The sequence below is a fragment of the Heliangelus exortis genome, chromosome 9, assembly GCF_036169615.1.
Source record: "Heliangelus exortis chromosome 9, bHelExo1.hap1, whole genome shotgun sequence".
Taxonomy (NCBI): Eukaryota; Metazoa; Chordata; class Aves; order Apodiformes; family Trochilidae; genus Heliangelus; species Heliangelus exortis.
In genome coordinates this window covers 25,214,295-25,230,406 of record NC_092430.1, presented here as the reverse complement: position 1 = coordinate 25,230,406, position 16,112 = coordinate 25,214,295, and the positions used below count along the sequence as shown (strand labels likewise).

Genomic DNA, 16,112 nt, shown 5'->3' with positions numbered 1-16,112 from the left:
CAGCTGTTTATATTTTTGCTTTAAGTTCAGCAAGTATTTCGAGCCAAATAAATGGGCAAATATGCACTTGAGCAGGTTAAAACACTTTGAAGCACTCGGTTTGCTTCATGTATGTGAGGAGGGGCCCTGGAGAAGGTCCAGCTTGCAGTATTTGAGGGGACAGTGCCAAGTACTGCTTTTCAGCATGAGAGAACCCGAGCTGGGATATTTTAAGATGCTCTTCAGGCAGGGGAAATACTTGGCTGCTGAACTGAGGAGGTTTTCCCCACACAGGCACCTGTCCCGTCATGCATACATTGCTTTGCAAAATAAGCAACCTCACTGCTGATGACACGAGGATTTGCCTAAAACGACTCTGCAGTTCCTGACCCACCAGTTTCCCCTTCTCTGGCTGAAAATTCCACACCTTCTCTTGGTGGAGAGACATCCCTGTGTGCCACAGGAACTTCAGTGTCTGTTCAACTATGTGTGCCCTGGAGTGTCCCATCTCAAGTGGAACAGCACCTTCTCAGAGTTACTTTGATTTTTCTTCTTTTTTTATTATGTATTTTTTACTTACTGTAATTTCTGCAAGTCTTATGAAATGGCTCCTTCTAGCTAGGAGAGAGAGGGCAAAATGAAGCAGGGAAAAAGCAGGTGGGTCTTCAGTGGTACATATTCTGCCTGGGAGCAGTTGACTAATTACTCAGTGTGCGTGTGTGGCTCTTGGATGAAGTCAGAGGAGGAACTGTGTGTTCCTCAGTGAGTTATCTGTGCCTGTGTGCAGGCACCTGGGAAGGAAAGGCCAGGACAAAAATAAATCTCAAGGAAAGTGGTTCTGCTTGGTTCTTGCAGCCGTGGGTTAACTCCTTTCCCTGATGCTGTTAGAATATGCTTGCATGGTCTTAAAATGCAGGGTGGAAGCATCTCAGTCATTCAGAGGCCTCTGCGTGTCGTCTGGCCAGTGGAACAGTTAAATTTAGGAAGTTGTCTTTCTGATCTGCACAGCTGCCACAGCCTGGGAGATAACTCATGTGTTATTGATAACGCTGGAGATGAGGAGACAGCTGAAATGCACTGTGCCTGCTGGTTTGGTGCCTGCTGTTTCTTCAATGTACACACAGCTGAGTGGGTTTGAACTTCTTTTAGTCCTTTGCTAGAAGGAATGTGAGACAGACTCCATGAAAAGCATGTGAAGTGATTTTAGAAGTGTTTGCCTCCTGCTTGATAATAGCACGTTTCAATGAATTCCTGTTTGCTCCACTTTATGGTGTCATTTACATATGAAATAAAGCTAATTGGCTCCCAGCTATACAAACCTAGGGAAGCTGGAAGTGTTCTGTGGAGCTGCCCTAGGAACCAGCAGTCACTCAGAGATCCCTTTTCTTCTTTCACACCAATAAACAGATTGCAGTTTTGGAAACAGCTGTCACCTGGCTTCAGGTTGAGGTCAGTCTGTTCCCTGTGTACTTGGGGTAATAAAACAGCCCTTCCTGAAACAAAGATTTCTGACTGGTGCAACAGAAGAGCTGCTTCCAGGTGATCCAGCAGGCACAGCCCTGTGGCATTGTCTGCCTGTCCCTTTTGGGAAGGATGAGGGACAGAAAGAGTCTGTTACAGTTATTTACTTAGCAAGAGCTGTGGTCATGAAATTCCTTCCTGGTTGGTGCTTGTGTTTGTGAAATCAGCAGGGACTTGAACTGAGCAGTAACAGCAAAATTTGACACTTGCAGTCACATGGATGGAGGAGTCCTTTTTGGGGAAGCTGTGTGTGGAGGGTGTGATGTGAGGCAGAACTGGTGATCACTGGTGAGTGTATGAACATCTGATGGAAAGCACTGGTGAAATGGATGCAGTTTTGGTATTTATTGTAAGTCCTGAGAGTGGATAGAATCCTAAAAACTCTGAAGTATGGTACATGCACTAATCTTTGGAACATCTGAATGTGTTTGATGTCCTCATTGCTACAGATTTTAAGAACTCAAGAGTGTCCCCTCAGGAGTGTTACCTGAGTCCTTGCTGGGACTTCCAATGGAATGGCTCCTGGTTTCCACTGGAGCAAATTTTGGCTGCTGTTGTGTTGTGTTGCTGTTTCTATTTCATCAGCCTTGCTTAAGAAGAAAGCTCATGCCAAGAGCATGTACTGTAAATGAAGTTTGGTTTTGTACAGTGGAGCTTAAACACTTGGTCCCTGACCCAAAGCTGGACCAGAGCCTGCAGCTTCAAACAATTTGCTTCAAATACTATGAAATCCTGATAATTTTGGGTCACTAAAAAGTATAAATGCCTGAGTTAGACCTACAGGTGCTGTGTTGGATTTGACTAATCTTTTAACCTGGAGTACAAAAGCTTTTCATACCTGTTTGCATCTTTCAAGCTCTCTTCCCCCGAGGCATTCAGGTTGTTGCTGTTGCAGAGAGGAACTGGCTTAGTCAGAGAGAGAAAATCAACAGTTTCACCATCGAGGGGTGTTTGCCTCTCAGTCGTGCTTTGTAGCACAGCTGTTCTGATGGGAACAGGGTTTCATTTCCTGCACAGACCTTTGTTGATCACCGGGTTTCTTTTTTTTTTTTTTTTTTAATGAACCCAGTTTGCGGTAAGACTCATGACACGTAACTGAACTTAGGAGAAGAGTTTGAAACCACATGCCTGTTCATAGCCCTTACAAAATATTTCTCCAAGTCATGCATTTGTAGTTTCAACATTTAACCAACATTTGTCCTGCTGGGTGGAAAGAGCACAGGAGATTCACACGTTTGAAGCTCTTCAGAAGAATGCAAGGAAGAGTGAGCCCAAGCAGCCTTATTTTAGTCAGCTACATTCTTGCTAGGACTGGTAGCTCCTCAGATCAGTGTCCTCAAGAGATTTTGTCTTCGTGTTATTTCTTATAGCTGGAGAAAATACAACCAGAGAACCAGGTTCTGCTATTGAGAACCCTCGTGGAGTCTTATTTTGAACCAGGCTGTTGTACTCCACCAAATTTGGGGTTGTGTGTGCTGTGTTCTTGAGAGTTCAGTGTGCTTGTTCGTTCAGAACAAATAATTCCATGGAAGGGATTTATTTTTGTATAGTGAGACCTTTATTTGGTTAGTGGCTGAAGAGAAATTTTTAAGAAATTCCTCTTCCCATCTCCTAGCAGATTCTTTGGAGAAGCTGCTTTAGTCTCTTCCTGCAGCTGTCTTTCCCAGGAAAAATGGGGATGGTAATCTTGCTTCTGTGGGGATAGAAAGTTTTGTGGTGTTTGCAGAGAGGTTTAGTGCATTTTTCTGTAGAAAAAGGCAGTGTTGTTTTCCTGGCTGGTTCCAAGCTGTGCTGGAGACTGTTGCTGCTGACTGATGCAGAGGCAGTGGGAGCAGCACTTTGCCCCACCAAGGTATTTGAATACATTTCCTGCTCTCCCAAGCAGCTGACAAACTGTAACCTTCCCCAGCTCCTTCCCCCTCTTCTCCAGACTGGTATTTCCAGGTGGAGACCTCAAAGCCCATGACTAACAGAAGATCTTTTTTCTGAATGTTTAATTGAGTTAGCTACAAAACTGCCCCAGAAAAGGGCAAAGAGCCACAGACCCCACACACGGAGCTTGAGAGGAAGTGTTGGGTTGGGTCTGTCTCACCCCGACACAGCAGAAAGGATTTTAATTGCAGGTTGTGTTTGTGTGTGTGTTTGTTTTGCTGTTGCTGTCACCGTGGTACCCGGGGTTTGGTTGCCACGTGAGCCTGTCCCAGGGGTGCAGTTACCTGTGCATCACCTGCCTGGGATGGCAGCTCTGGTCCCTCCGGCTCCCTGCAGGGCACAAAGCAGGCCCACCGGGTCCTTGATTCTTGATTTTTTTTTTTTTTTTTTTTTGGCTTTTCCTCCTCTGCGTTGCCCATAAGCCACAGGGAGTCCCAGAGGACACAGTGCCCACAAGCAGGCAGGCACTGCGGGGTGGGGAGAGGCAGTGATGTGATGCTGGGGAACATCTCGAGCAGCATCTCACGTTCTCATTGTTCTGGAGGGGTGGGGGTGCTGTCTTTTCCCCCGTGCTCAGGCCCCAGGGAAGCTGAGAGGTACACTTGTCGGGTTTGCTTTCATCACTGCTGTCTTCAGGCTGAAGCCAGGAATGCAATCACGCAATGGCTTGCTGGGATCACAGCTCATTTTTTAGGTTTGGTTTTTTTTTTTTTTTTCCCCCTTCCTGGCTCTGCTTTATGTAAGCTGGCTTTCTAATATACAGAGGAAAGGCTTCAGCCAAAGGGTGAGTGTCAAACAACCTGGCTAGATCTGGTTTTAGGATTTCGAAGCTTAAATGCTGGAACTTGAAAAAGTTGGTAATGCAGTGATATTCCAAAGAGGTTTTTTGCTAGGTAGAAAATGTGTAGTTTAAGTGTTTCTAGTCAAAGTACTCAGGGATAAAATAATTGTGTGGACTTCAGGGGACTTAGGTATTTTGGCCACTTTTTTCCCAGTGAAATTAATGGGGAGTAACATTCTAGAGACTTAGTAATTTGAAAAGTAACCCAATTTAACCAAAGTTTGAGCTTCAGGAAAATTCTGCTGTTACATCCTGAATCTGCTGAGCTTCTGCTTGGTCACAGCTGAGGGGAATGGGTGGAGGATGCCATAGCAAGAAAACGCCTTGACTTTGTTTCTCTTGGAGAAACAATTGGAGAGAGCTGTGCTTTTCTACACAGTATCCATAATATGCCTTTATTTAAGACTTTTGTTGTGTTTTTCCCCTTAATAAGGGAGGTTGTGGACACCCCCTCCCTGGCAGTGCCTCAGCCCAGGCTGGATGGGGCTTGGAGCAGCCTGGGCTGTGGGAAGGGTCCCTGTGCATGGCAGGGGGGTGGAACTGGGTGAACTTTAGGGTCCCTTCCAGCCCAAAGCACTCTGTGAGCAGTGGCCACCTCAGTGTGCTTACAGAGGAGGCTGACAAAGCAGAAGCAGAAAGAGGGAGCTACAAAAATGCAAGCCATCCCAAGCAGCAGACAATCATTACATTTTTCAGGGCTGAGAAGTCATTTGGCATGTTTCTCCACAGGTTTTGCAGGCACAGGCCTGGCTTCCAGAGAGGCTGCTCTGCCTGGAAGCTGTCACTGCCTCTCAGCCTTATCTCAAACGCAATCTCAGGAGATCCACAGATGCACTCTCAGCTGTGCACAGATTCTGTTTGTTTAGGGGAAGGAAAGTTACCCGAGTTTTGTTTGCCTGGAGCTGGCTGTGCAGTCTGGGGGGTGGTGCAGCAGTGCTAGAAGCAGCCACATCCAAACCTGGGCAGTTTGCTTTCTCCTCTTCAAAGTTTCACAGTTTCTTACCCTTTTAGGATGCTGAGCAGCACGTGGTTCCTCTCAGGAGAGTTCACTCTGCTGGTGCATGATCTTTATGGTCTTGAGAGTGCATGTGGATTTTCAGATTCATTGTACTTCCTGCAAACATTATCAGTTTTCACTACAACACATGCAGCATGCAAAGTGATAATAAAATTAAGTAATTCTCTGGGTTTTACCACATTTCATTTCACCTGACTTGCTTAACAAGAAAAGGTCCATTTCTTGGCACTTTCTTGGAGGTCTTTGGAGTACAGGGAACTGTGTAAAGGCATTTGGCTTGAGGAGAGCTCCAAGTGAGAAGGAATGCTGGGATTCTGAGGGTTTGCACTGGGAAATGTCTTTTTAGGGATTTGTTTCACACCATAATGCAGCACAGCATTTGGGGGTCTTCATTCAGTGCTGGGATTAGGAGGTGCAAGGGAACCCCTGCTCAGTGAGTCCCTCTCCTCCCCCCAGAAGGGTGACACCAACAATCCCAACCACTAAACTCACTTTTCTCAAAAATTACAGTTTTATTAGGCACTGACACTCAGAACTGTTAAGACTTAAGTTTTAACAAGAAAAAGCAAGTGTCCCTAAAGCAGCATTGAAAATATAATCCTGAAGAAATCCACCTGAAAAAACCATGCTTCTGGTGGTGCCTGTGAGGACCATCAGTAATAGCACAGCTTGGTACTGCAGGGGATGATTTCCTCATGCTTTCACACATTGTTTTCAAATAAAACAGATTGCAGCTTGTTGTTATGGAACAAAATGACCACATACCAGGAAGGTGGGGTGATCCATGGCTTTTTTTCACTCCGGAAAGTGTGTTTAAGTTGGTTTTGGGTTTTTTTTTTGGTTTTTTTTTTGTTTTTCTCAGCCCTCCCATTTACTTTCAGACCCTCCCTGCAGGTCATTTCTTGTGCCGGGTGCTGCTTCTCCTCCTGCCCCCCTCTGCCCTGTCCCACTCGTCTCTTGTTCTGTCTGCTGATGGAGTCCTTGGGCTGGGAATGTCCTCCACCATTCCCCTGGCAAACTGGTGGCAGTGGGATGCACTGGGCTGGGAGGACAGGGGTGATGAGAAGGAGAGCTGCTTCCCCCCTCTGCTCAGGAGGCTGCTGACGCACGTCGGGAACACGCTGTGAAAACTTGGGCAGATCTGCTGTGATAGCATCGTCTGGACAGAAACTGATCCTCTTCATTACCCTGTGCCTGTTCCTCAGAGAAGCCCAGGCAGGGAGCTGGGGAGAAGTTGCTGGTGGGTAGTGGGTTCTTGAAGGAAGCTGCAGGAAAGGTCCCCAGAATGAGTCGGACAAACCCCATGCTTGGTCCGAGCGTGCTGGGGGGAGCTGCAAAAAAAATGATCTCTGTGTGATAAGGATTTTAAAAGTATCTCATGGAGCTGAGTTTTGAGGACATTTGATGTGAGTTTTGGGACTGCTCTGCACCTTTTAAGTCTCTGGCAATGTTTACTGAAAACAAAGAGCAATCTGAATTTATTTGAAGTGTTAAACTGGGCCTAGCACTTCCCAGGCCCAAATGTGGTTAAATGGTGCTGGTACCAGCTTTGCCCCTCTGCCTCCTGGGGGGGGATGATCGTTCCAGCTGATCACCATTTCTTTGAAGTGGGAACTCTTCAGTAGTTTTCTGTGGAAGTAATAAAACTGCAGCATCCCAAGCAGTCCCAGTGTGAAACTGGCAGGAGTTTTGCTGGCTCCCCAAGCAAAGCTGTGTTCCTCACCTGATGGAGATGTGCAGGATACCTCTCACTTCATGTGGCAGCCTTTTATGTTGCTGCTCTGAATGTGGCAAAGCTTTAAAAATGAGCTGTAGATTTCAAGTATCAGCTTGATATGTGTTTACTGTCAAGAAGGGAAAGGAAATATTTGTATGTGGTCTGAGAAGCTGCATTTCCAGCTGCTGCTGTTCCAGTTACTGACCCAGTGGTCAGTGGCTGTTCCTGAACTGCAGCAAGCTGACAACTGGTACAGAGATTTCAAAAGCAGAAAAATAATCATATAAGCAGTATTTCTGTAGGAGTGTGTTCATTCCAGTTCTCAAAAAAAGTTCCTTTAGCAGGGAATGAGTATTGCTCTCATTTATTTCAGTTTCTCTGAGTTTCTGCAGCTGTTGGGTGCTAATAAGGCAGTGATTGCTCTGTGCTTCACTTGAAGCTGCTTCTTCCTTTCCTGTCTCTGAACACTGACCGATGGAACAGCCCTAGAAACAAATTAGCAAGCTGGGTTTTGTAGCAGCAATACAGCCACTCAGAAAAAAGCCAGTATTCCTCAGTGTGGGCTGCAAAAATGTGAACTCATGTTTCTTTCATATTGTGCTACTTCTCCTCTGCTGCATGTGATGAAAGCTACTCCAGCTCTCTGGTGGGTTGGCAGCAGATGCTCCTCATCTGGAGCCGTTTACATTTTCTTTTCTTCCCTGAAGCACCAACTTTCACAAGGATAACCTTTTGAATAGTGTCTGCCTGCTTTCAGCAAATAGTTTTGTGATGTATTTACTTAGTATGCTCAAAATGTCAAGGAGCTGTATATTGCTTTTTGTCCCATTCATGCATGCTGAGTAAACACCACTGGAGTAGGAAGCCTGCTGGGTTGTGACTGTGCCAGCTGTAGTTCTGACTGTCTGCTTTCCTAGCCTTAATGGATTACCAGAGGTGAAAATTCCTGGTTTTTTCTCTTTCTTTCCAGAGGACACGAGTTTTGGGTGGATTTGAATGTTATGAAGTTGTATGAAACTGTTGAGTTTGACCAAATGAGGCGGCTGTCCACACCTTCCTGCCCCAGCTCCACCTCCAGCTACTACACAGTCTGGAAATACTTCTGCAGGGACCACTTTGGCTGGAGAGAATACTCTGAGGTAATAAACACACTCCAGAATCCTGCTTTTGGGTTGTAACTCAGATCTCTGTACAATATATACTACAGACTCTGTGTTTGGAGCCTGCTCCCTCCTCAAACGTTCGGGAAAGTGGCTTGGAGTTGTTGTGGGGGCAGAGAGTCCAGAAGGTCAGTGTTGAACTGAAAAAGTGATGAAAGGAGAACTCTTCTCTGCTGCAAATTACCCTGGGAACACCAGAGACACACAGACAGACCAAACTGACCTGTGTCAGTACCAAGAAAGTCCTTTCTAATCCCTTGAAATCTGGTTTTAAGACAGCTTTCTGCAGCCTCCTTACTACTGCTGCCACTGAGCTTTGCAGCTTTAAATTTATTCACCCAGCCCCAAAAATTCCACAGTGCAGGACATGACTTGCTGGGTCTTCCACTGCTCCAGCTCATGGTCCCCCAGCTGCCACCCTGCTCCTTAGGGACCTTTTCCTGTCTGTCTGGGTTAAATGGGTTCAGTGATGATTTATGCACAGTGCCACCAGTGACCTTTGGTCTTTAGCTGCCACAGTTTTCCATGTCAACTCTTCAACCTCAATTCTGGACACACAGATCCCAATCAAATGTCAAACAGTTTTATGCTGGATCAAACCAAGCCCAGCCCAGAATACTTCATTTAAGGAAGCTCTCCAATAAGCCTTGGAAGTACCTGTGCTAGTTAAGAGTTCATTTTTGGCTCACCAGAGCTGTATATAATATTTTGAATTAAAACCCCATCAGTGTCTTACAATTTTGGCAGCAGCAGAAGTCCCCCCACCAGTGTGAGCCAGGTCACGTTCATCTCTTTTGTGCCTCTAAAGTCACACTGACTTTCTGAGCCTGGCTGGAAGCTTGAGGCACAGCACTGAGTACAGTTTGGAGCTTTGCAAGTGAAAGAAAATAAATATGCAGGGACTGGGTAGGAAGGAAGCACCACAAATAACAAGAAGTTGAGGGTGTTTGAGCCACGGGGAGAAGCAAGAAGAACTGGGTTCCTCTAGTGCAGAAGAGAAAGCAAAATTATGAGGTTATATTGATAAAGATTGGTCTGTAGCAGAGTTCTGCTTTGCACATTCAGAGAGCAAAGAGAAAAAAGTAGATAATTTGTGGCAGGGGAGTTTTAGGTTGGATCTTAGGAATAACATCTGATATGGAACAATCTGAAGGCACCAGCACCAATTCCATACAAGAGCCTTGGTGGGGATGTTTCTTAGTGGTCTGAGTGTACTTGTGCCTCAGAGCAGGGGAGAGGGAGGGAATTCAGAGAGGGATTCATTAATGTCTCTGGCAAAAAAAAACCCCTTTTTGACCATGTAATTTCTCACCTCTGTGTTTGTTTCCTTGGAACAGCCTGTTGTGAGGCTGATAGAAGAAGCCAGCTGCCGGGGGCTGAAGGAGGTCCGGTTCGTTACCTGGCACAATCAGTATATCCTGAACATCAAGGATGGCTTCCAGCAAAACTCCTGCTTCAGGAGAGAGATCAAGAGGAGGCCCCTCCTGCGTTCCTGCGTGGTGCTGATGCCCTTTTTGCAGTAGGTATCCCAGGAAAAAGCACAGGTTGCATTTGTCCTCTGCCTCTGAGAACTGCTCCTTAAAACGTGGCAAGGAAACGGGCAGCGCTGGGCAGGAAAACCAGGAGAAATAACAAAAATAACTGAAAAATCTGAGTCATTTTGGCAGCTCTTGCTTGTTATTTCTCAAGATAATGTTTATCTTGAGGAACTCCTTACTGCAGGGCTCTGCTTGTTACTTAAAGGTTATCATGTACCTCGTGGGTCTCGGAACATCAGAAGCACAGATGTACTTGGAGTTTGCCAAGATGTTGTCCTGCCTTCAGCACCTCACCAGCTGTGCTGGCTGCCAGCCTGTCACCTCCAGGTCCCATAAAAATGAGTGTGAAAAGCCACATTATCATTTCCAACCACAGTTAGAGCCTGCTTTTATTGTCATCTCAACTGGGGAGGGAGAGGAGCACGCTTGCCCATCAAAGGCAGAGTGAGCAAAGTGTTGCTCTGTAGTCATTTTTTGATTACAACCCATAAAAATGCCATTTCTGTGATTTCACCAGCACAGCTGGAAATCTTGTTGTCAGAATTAAGTAGTGAGGAACACCCTGTTCTGTGAGGAGAGGGTGGGAGTCTTCAGCCTGCCTGACAGCTGGGGGGGCTGGGTTAGCTACCACAGCTCTCTGCCAGGGGAACCTGGGTTTGGGCACAGCCTCAAAACACCTGGAAACATATTTAGATATGGTTTTACAGGAAGGAAGCCCCAAAGTTTTTAAAGAGAGAGTGGGAGGATGTGGGTAAAATGACCAAGTGTGGACTTCTCTGGTTACAGCAATTTTGGTTCTTGTCGTACTAAAAATAAAGATTTTGGGTATTCTGGTGTTTTGCTGCCAGTGACTGTTTTACTGCAGTTTAAATCTATGATTTTGAGATAGGCTAAAATTAAGCAATTGAATGGACCCTTGAGGGGTCTACACTCAAGAGGGCTTGACTGTAACTATTCATGCCAGCTACCAAATCTGTAAACTGTTTGTTGTTCTGAAACAAACATCATTCTTATTTTCTTTATCTAAAGCCCTTGAAATGCTTGCTTAAAAATCTACAAATTCTTAGCAGGGAACAAAAAGAGTACTTCAAATATTTCTGGGTGCTCTCTTTAAGAAGGCAGTATTTATGGTGGTCACACAGTGCTACCTGAGACTTTTTTTATTTCCTTCCCTTCACACCTACCTGTAAAATTGTTATAAAATTGGGAAAGAATTATTGAGTAGAAACTGTGGGAAGATGGTGATAGTGGTTAACTAATGCTGACTTCCTGCTGGCTTCCCATGTGTAATAAATGCTAACAAATGACTTACACTGCTCAGAAGCAGTGAGCAAAGCACACCAAAAGATTGCAGTATTTCTGAAGTGTTTTATATCTTACTCCTTAATACTTTATTTACTGTTAGTTTATGCTTGGGCTTCCAGTCCAAGTGTGACCAAATGAGGTTCTGCAATAGTATTTTTTTAGCTGTTGCCTTTAGGAAGAAAAAAAAAAATAAAATAAATGCAGACTGTAATATTGCAGACTACTATTTTAATCATCCTGCTCTGAAAAATCCATCTTCTGGGTTTCTGTTAAACTATTAATGAACAGAGAGGAGAAGTTTGAGTTGAGTCAAATCCATGCAAATCAAGTGAAGTCTCTTTTTAGCTTTGAGCAGCAGGTGAATGCCATGTGAACACTTCTTGAAAGAGCATATCTGCTCTGCAGGGTGGGTGCTCTTACAGCTTGCTCTCTCTCTCTGCTCCAAATCAAGTACATCAGTTAAAAAATAGACTTTCTCCACACACACAGTTTTTTTCCTAGACCTGAGAAGCTCAACCTGCAAATCCAAAAATGACGTTAAATTATTTCTGGGTCACACAAAAAAAAATCTCCCAGGCTTTTTTCAGGCTCATGTGTCATTGGCATGAAATATTCTGGAAGGCATTTGTGTAGGTAAGATGGGGATAGCAGCAGATTTTGTATTATCCAGCTAATGATGGTGGCTCTGCTGGGAAGAGCAGGCTAATGAGGAGGGCCCAGCAGCAGCAGCTCTGTGATTGCTCTGGGCACCTCACAAGCAGGGAATTGAGCCTGCCTGTCACTCCTGCCAGAGGAATCCAGGAGTCTGGATGCAGGGAGGCAGGATTTGGCCTTGGATGCTGTCAAACCAAGGTGAACACCCAAAGGATCTCCTCTTCCCCTTTCCTCTGAAGCAGAACAGGTTTTCCTCTCATGCCTTGGCAGTGAGGTGTTAGCAGAACACTGACCTAAGAAGTGTCATGAATTTTAATGTGCATTAAACTTTAATTTGGTGAAGTTTAATTTAAGGTCACCTGTGGGGTTCAGAGCCAGGGTTGAGTCTGGCAGGAGCTGCAGAGCTGTGCACTTGGAGTGTGCTGAGCCTGACCCTGCAGGCTTCTCATGTTCAGAGTATTTTCCCTGACATAAGAGGGAGAACTCTTAAGGAAGGATTATTCTGTTGAGTAAGGCTCACTTGGCCAGATTATGATCAAGTGAGCATAAGCCACAAATGCCACACTCTGTCTAAATTTAGCACCCTCAGGAGTGTGAAAAACTCCACAGAGGTGCAAGTATTTATGAAGAGCAAAGTCTTGCCTCCCCACAGTTGGTGTCCTTCACTGGATTTTACTGGTGGCTCTTCTTTTTTTGGGTACTGATGCTGCTTTCTTGCCAGGGCTGTTCTGGGCAGCAGCTCCTCTCCTTCCCCACTTCCCCACCCAGGGCAGGAGGTGCTGGGCTGTCCCAGGAAAATAAAGCAACTGCAAATGCAAATCTACATCTGGCCTGGGCAAATGTAAATAAGAGACTGAATATAATGAAAATAAGGGACTGGAAGCATGGCATCTCCTCTTCTGCAAAGTGTTAAAAGCAGAAGTTGGTTGTAGCTGGGAGCCAAACTGATTGTACTTGGTAGCATTCTGCTGTCTGTAGTTCATAACCCCCCCTCCCCAGATTGTGCATAATGACCACAGGAGGCTTTTAAACACCACTGAGCAGGGAAGGTTCCTGATGTGGAGCAGCACCCCTGAAATCCAAAGCTTTGTCCCAGGTTTGCATGGGGGGAGGTGTCACTGAAATAGCAGAAATAGCTGGGCTGATCATGTTCAAAAAAACCCCAGCTTTAAAGAGCTGTGAATTGTAACAGAACCAAAGGGCAGCAATTGCTCAAGATGCACTGGTGAGGAAATAAATGTGGTTTGAAGCTCTGGTGCTGGTGAGTGTTTAAAAAACAATGTTTTTCTCCTTCCCCAAACCAGGACCTTGGGTGGCAGCTCCCCAGCACCATCCCTGCCTGCTGAGCTGCCTTCCTCACGTGGCTTATCTCCCACTGCTCTCACCTCTCCAAACTTCTATCCTGAAACCTGGATTAATATGGATCCATCTCAGGACTTCATCCAAGTGCCTGTTCTGAAGGAAGACAAAAGCTACAGAACCATTTATAACCTGTTCCACAAGACTGTGCCAGAGACCAAATATAAAATTTTGAAAATTCTGCGGGTGCAGAATCAGTTTCTTTGGGAGAAGTACAAAAGGTAAGGCCATGCAAATACTGTTCTGTTACAGGAGTGGGAAAATACCTTAAAACATTTATTTCATTTGGGCTGCCAAGTAGACACTGCTCATTAAGCAGAATACCTAAACTCCAGGTTTTCTGAAGAAAAGAAAGCTTTATCTGAAATAGCTCTTACCCTGACATAAGAAGTTTCACGCATGCTGGGCTGAAGCTTCATAGAGTCCAATAGGTCCAGTGAGCACCTTCAGCAGTACTTCATCTCCCATCAGCTCAAGAAATACTTATTTCACACAAAAACTCTACTAGAAAGTGGAAGACCCACCCTGCTGCCCATACAGAAACATTTTCCTGTCTCCTCTCACAGCTCTACTTTTCCTCACAGACCTGCAGCGAATGCTCACCTCCACTTTTTTTTTTTTTTTTCTTTTTGTTTGTTTGTTTGTTTGTTTGTTTGTCTCTATTCCAGGAAAAAGGAATACATGTCCAAAAAAATGTCAGGGCTTGACAGGATAATGAATGAAAGGCACTTGTTCCACGGGACCTCCCAGGACGTGGTGGATGGGATCTGCAAACACAACTTCGACCCGCGGGTCTGCGGGAAGCACGCCACCATGTTTGGCCAGGGCAGTTACTTTGCCAGGAAAGCCAGCTATTCCCACAACTTTTCCAAAAGGTCACCCAGAGGAGTTCATTACATGTTCCTGGCCAAAGTCCTGACAGGAAGGTACACAGTGGGCAACCACACCATGAGGAGACCTCCTCCTGTCAACCCCGGCAGCGTTACCAGCGACCTCTACGACTCCTGCGTGGACAATTATTTTGAGCCTCAGATTTTTGTCATTTTTAATGATGATCAGAGCTACCCATACTTCATTATCCAGTACGAAGAGCTCAGCAACACCGTCTCCATCTGAAAACTCGTGCTGCTAAATTCTTGGTTTGGATGAGCTCGCTTACCTGGCATTGCTAGCAGCTTTTGTGGGGGAAATGGAATAAAATAAAAAAGAATTTGGACATTGCTGGTGAACTGACTTGCTTGGAAGGAACTAAATCTCAGCATAGAGGAAAGAAGATCTGAATTGACCAATTGTGCACTTGCTCTTTGATTATGTCTGTGCAAATTTGTAAATATTTTTCCATTGTTTATAGTTGAAAATCTGTGCCTTTTGTTATAAAACACTGTTTATTTATGTTAGTAAACATTCATGTTTAAAAATGGGTACGGATACAATTCCAGTTGTGTCCTGTGCATGTTTAGAAGGGCTAAAAAAATGTGTATGCCCTGGTCTCAGTCTGAATGGCTATTTTTAATAACCAGAACCAGGTAATTTTCACCCCAAGTGTATTAAATAAGAGATCCCCCCCAGCCCCTGTTATTAATTCCTGTATTTTGGAAGCAATTACAAAGCTGACACCCTGCTCCTGGGCTGGGTTGTTAAGCAGGACCACACAAGTAAATACAACATTTTCATTTTCCTGCTGGAGTGGGACAGATGGACTTAGAGGATCCCTAGAGGCCCCTTCTGAATTTTCCTCACAATCAAAATATAAAATAATAACTCGGATTGTAACAGATGCCTAGAGGCCCCTTCTCACTCTGCTGCTCCTCTGACTCCAGAAGCAGCCCTGAGGAGCCTCAGGATGGGGTTAGTACAGCACAGAGTCCAGGGGGGGTTGAAAGCCCTTTAGGAGGCTTGATATTAAATTGATTTAAAACTGGTTGATCCGTGGCCACTGGGCCATCCTCTCCTGACTGGCTCCAGGCCTCACTCCACCAAAATCTCAGGAGGTTTTGTCCCAGGCAGGTTGTGGTCCAGCAGGATGGAGCTTTGGTCCCTGGGTTCAGGCAGGCTCAGAGGGGCTCTGTGCTCTCCAGGGTCCTCTCCCTGTGCTGGGTGTCTCAGCAGAAAAGCTCCAGCACCCTGATCTCCAGGAGTGGGGTGGGGAGGGGAGGGCCCTGCAGCTGAGCCTGAGGTTTGTGTTCACCTCCTGCCTCTCCCCTTTGTCTCTGCACCTAATGAAGATGGGCACCTAATTAAGAGGGGTTTTGCCAGGGGGGAGAATCATTTCCTGCTCACCCATCACCCCTGCTTGGGGCTGTCCTGCCAGCTGCCTCCTCACCTCCTGCAGGTGAGAGGAAGGGGAAGATCCAAGCAGCTGCTCCCAGTTAGCTCCCAAATCCCTTCTGAGGCTCTGGGCAGCACAGGGGAGGGATTAAATCTGGGGGGGTAGGGGAGGGAGCTGCTCCAGGCTGTAGGGATGGCTTCAGAAAGGTAAGGGGGCTGGTGATGAGGTCGAGCTGAGTTTGTCTCCTGTTAAAACCTCCCAAACCTTCTGCCCTGCCTTTTGGGGGTACCCAGGCTCCCTGCCCCCCAGCAGCTCTCCTGGGGCTGGGCTGGGGGTGGCCTTGGACCTGGGGGGATGGTGGAAGTCCTTGTGTGCAGAGCTGCTTCCCTCAGTGTGGGCAGAGGGAGGAGGAGATGTTAGGAAGATGTTTTTTGGGGTGAGGGTGCTGAGCCCCTGGGTACCCCAGAAGCTGTGGCTGCCCCATCCCTGGCAGTGTCCAAGGTTGGATGGGGCTTGGAGCCCCCTGGGCTGTGGGAGGGGTCCCTGCCCATGGCAGGGGTGGCACTGGGGGGGCTTTAAGGTCCCTTCCCCATCACAGTGTCTGGTGCCAGGGTTCTATGATGTGACTTCAGAAATGGGACTTCCCATTTAGCTGAAGAGACAAAGATTTGGGTGAGGGTGATGATGTTCTTGTGACTGATGTGAGGGGGAGGTGGGAGCATGGCTGAGGGAGGAGAAATGTGGGGGGCTGCAGAGCCTGGGGCTGGGTGTGGGCTGGTCCCTCTCCTCTCAGGCTGGCCAGGGGGAAGCTCTTTGGTT

General features: G+C 46.2%; 1 protein-coding gene across 8 annotated transcripts in view; it reads left to right on the top strand.

Annotated features, from left to right (window-relative positions):
• The window catches only part of TIPARP (TCDD inducible poly(ADP-ribose) polymerase), a 31,501-nt gene extending 17,044 nt beyond the window's left edge, over positions 1 to 14,457 (top strand). For all 8 annotated transcript variants that reach the window (XM_071752844.1, XM_071752852.1, XM_071752846.1 and 5 more), the window contains 4 exons: positions 7,979 to 8,147; positions 9,506 to 9,687; positions 12,970 to 13,245; positions 13,693 to 14,457. In XM_071752844.1, the coding sequence (XP_071608945.1) occupies positions 7,979 to 8,147; positions 9,506 to 9,687; positions 12,970 to 13,245; positions 13,693 to 14,140 (1,075 nt within the window). In that variant the 3' untranslated portion in view covers positions 14,141 to 14,457. The remainder of the gene's footprint in view (positions 1 to 7,978; positions 8,148 to 9,505; positions 9,688 to 12,969; positions 13,246 to 13,692) is intronic.
• The last annotated feature ends 1,655 nt before the right edge of the window (positions 14,458 to 16,112 follow it).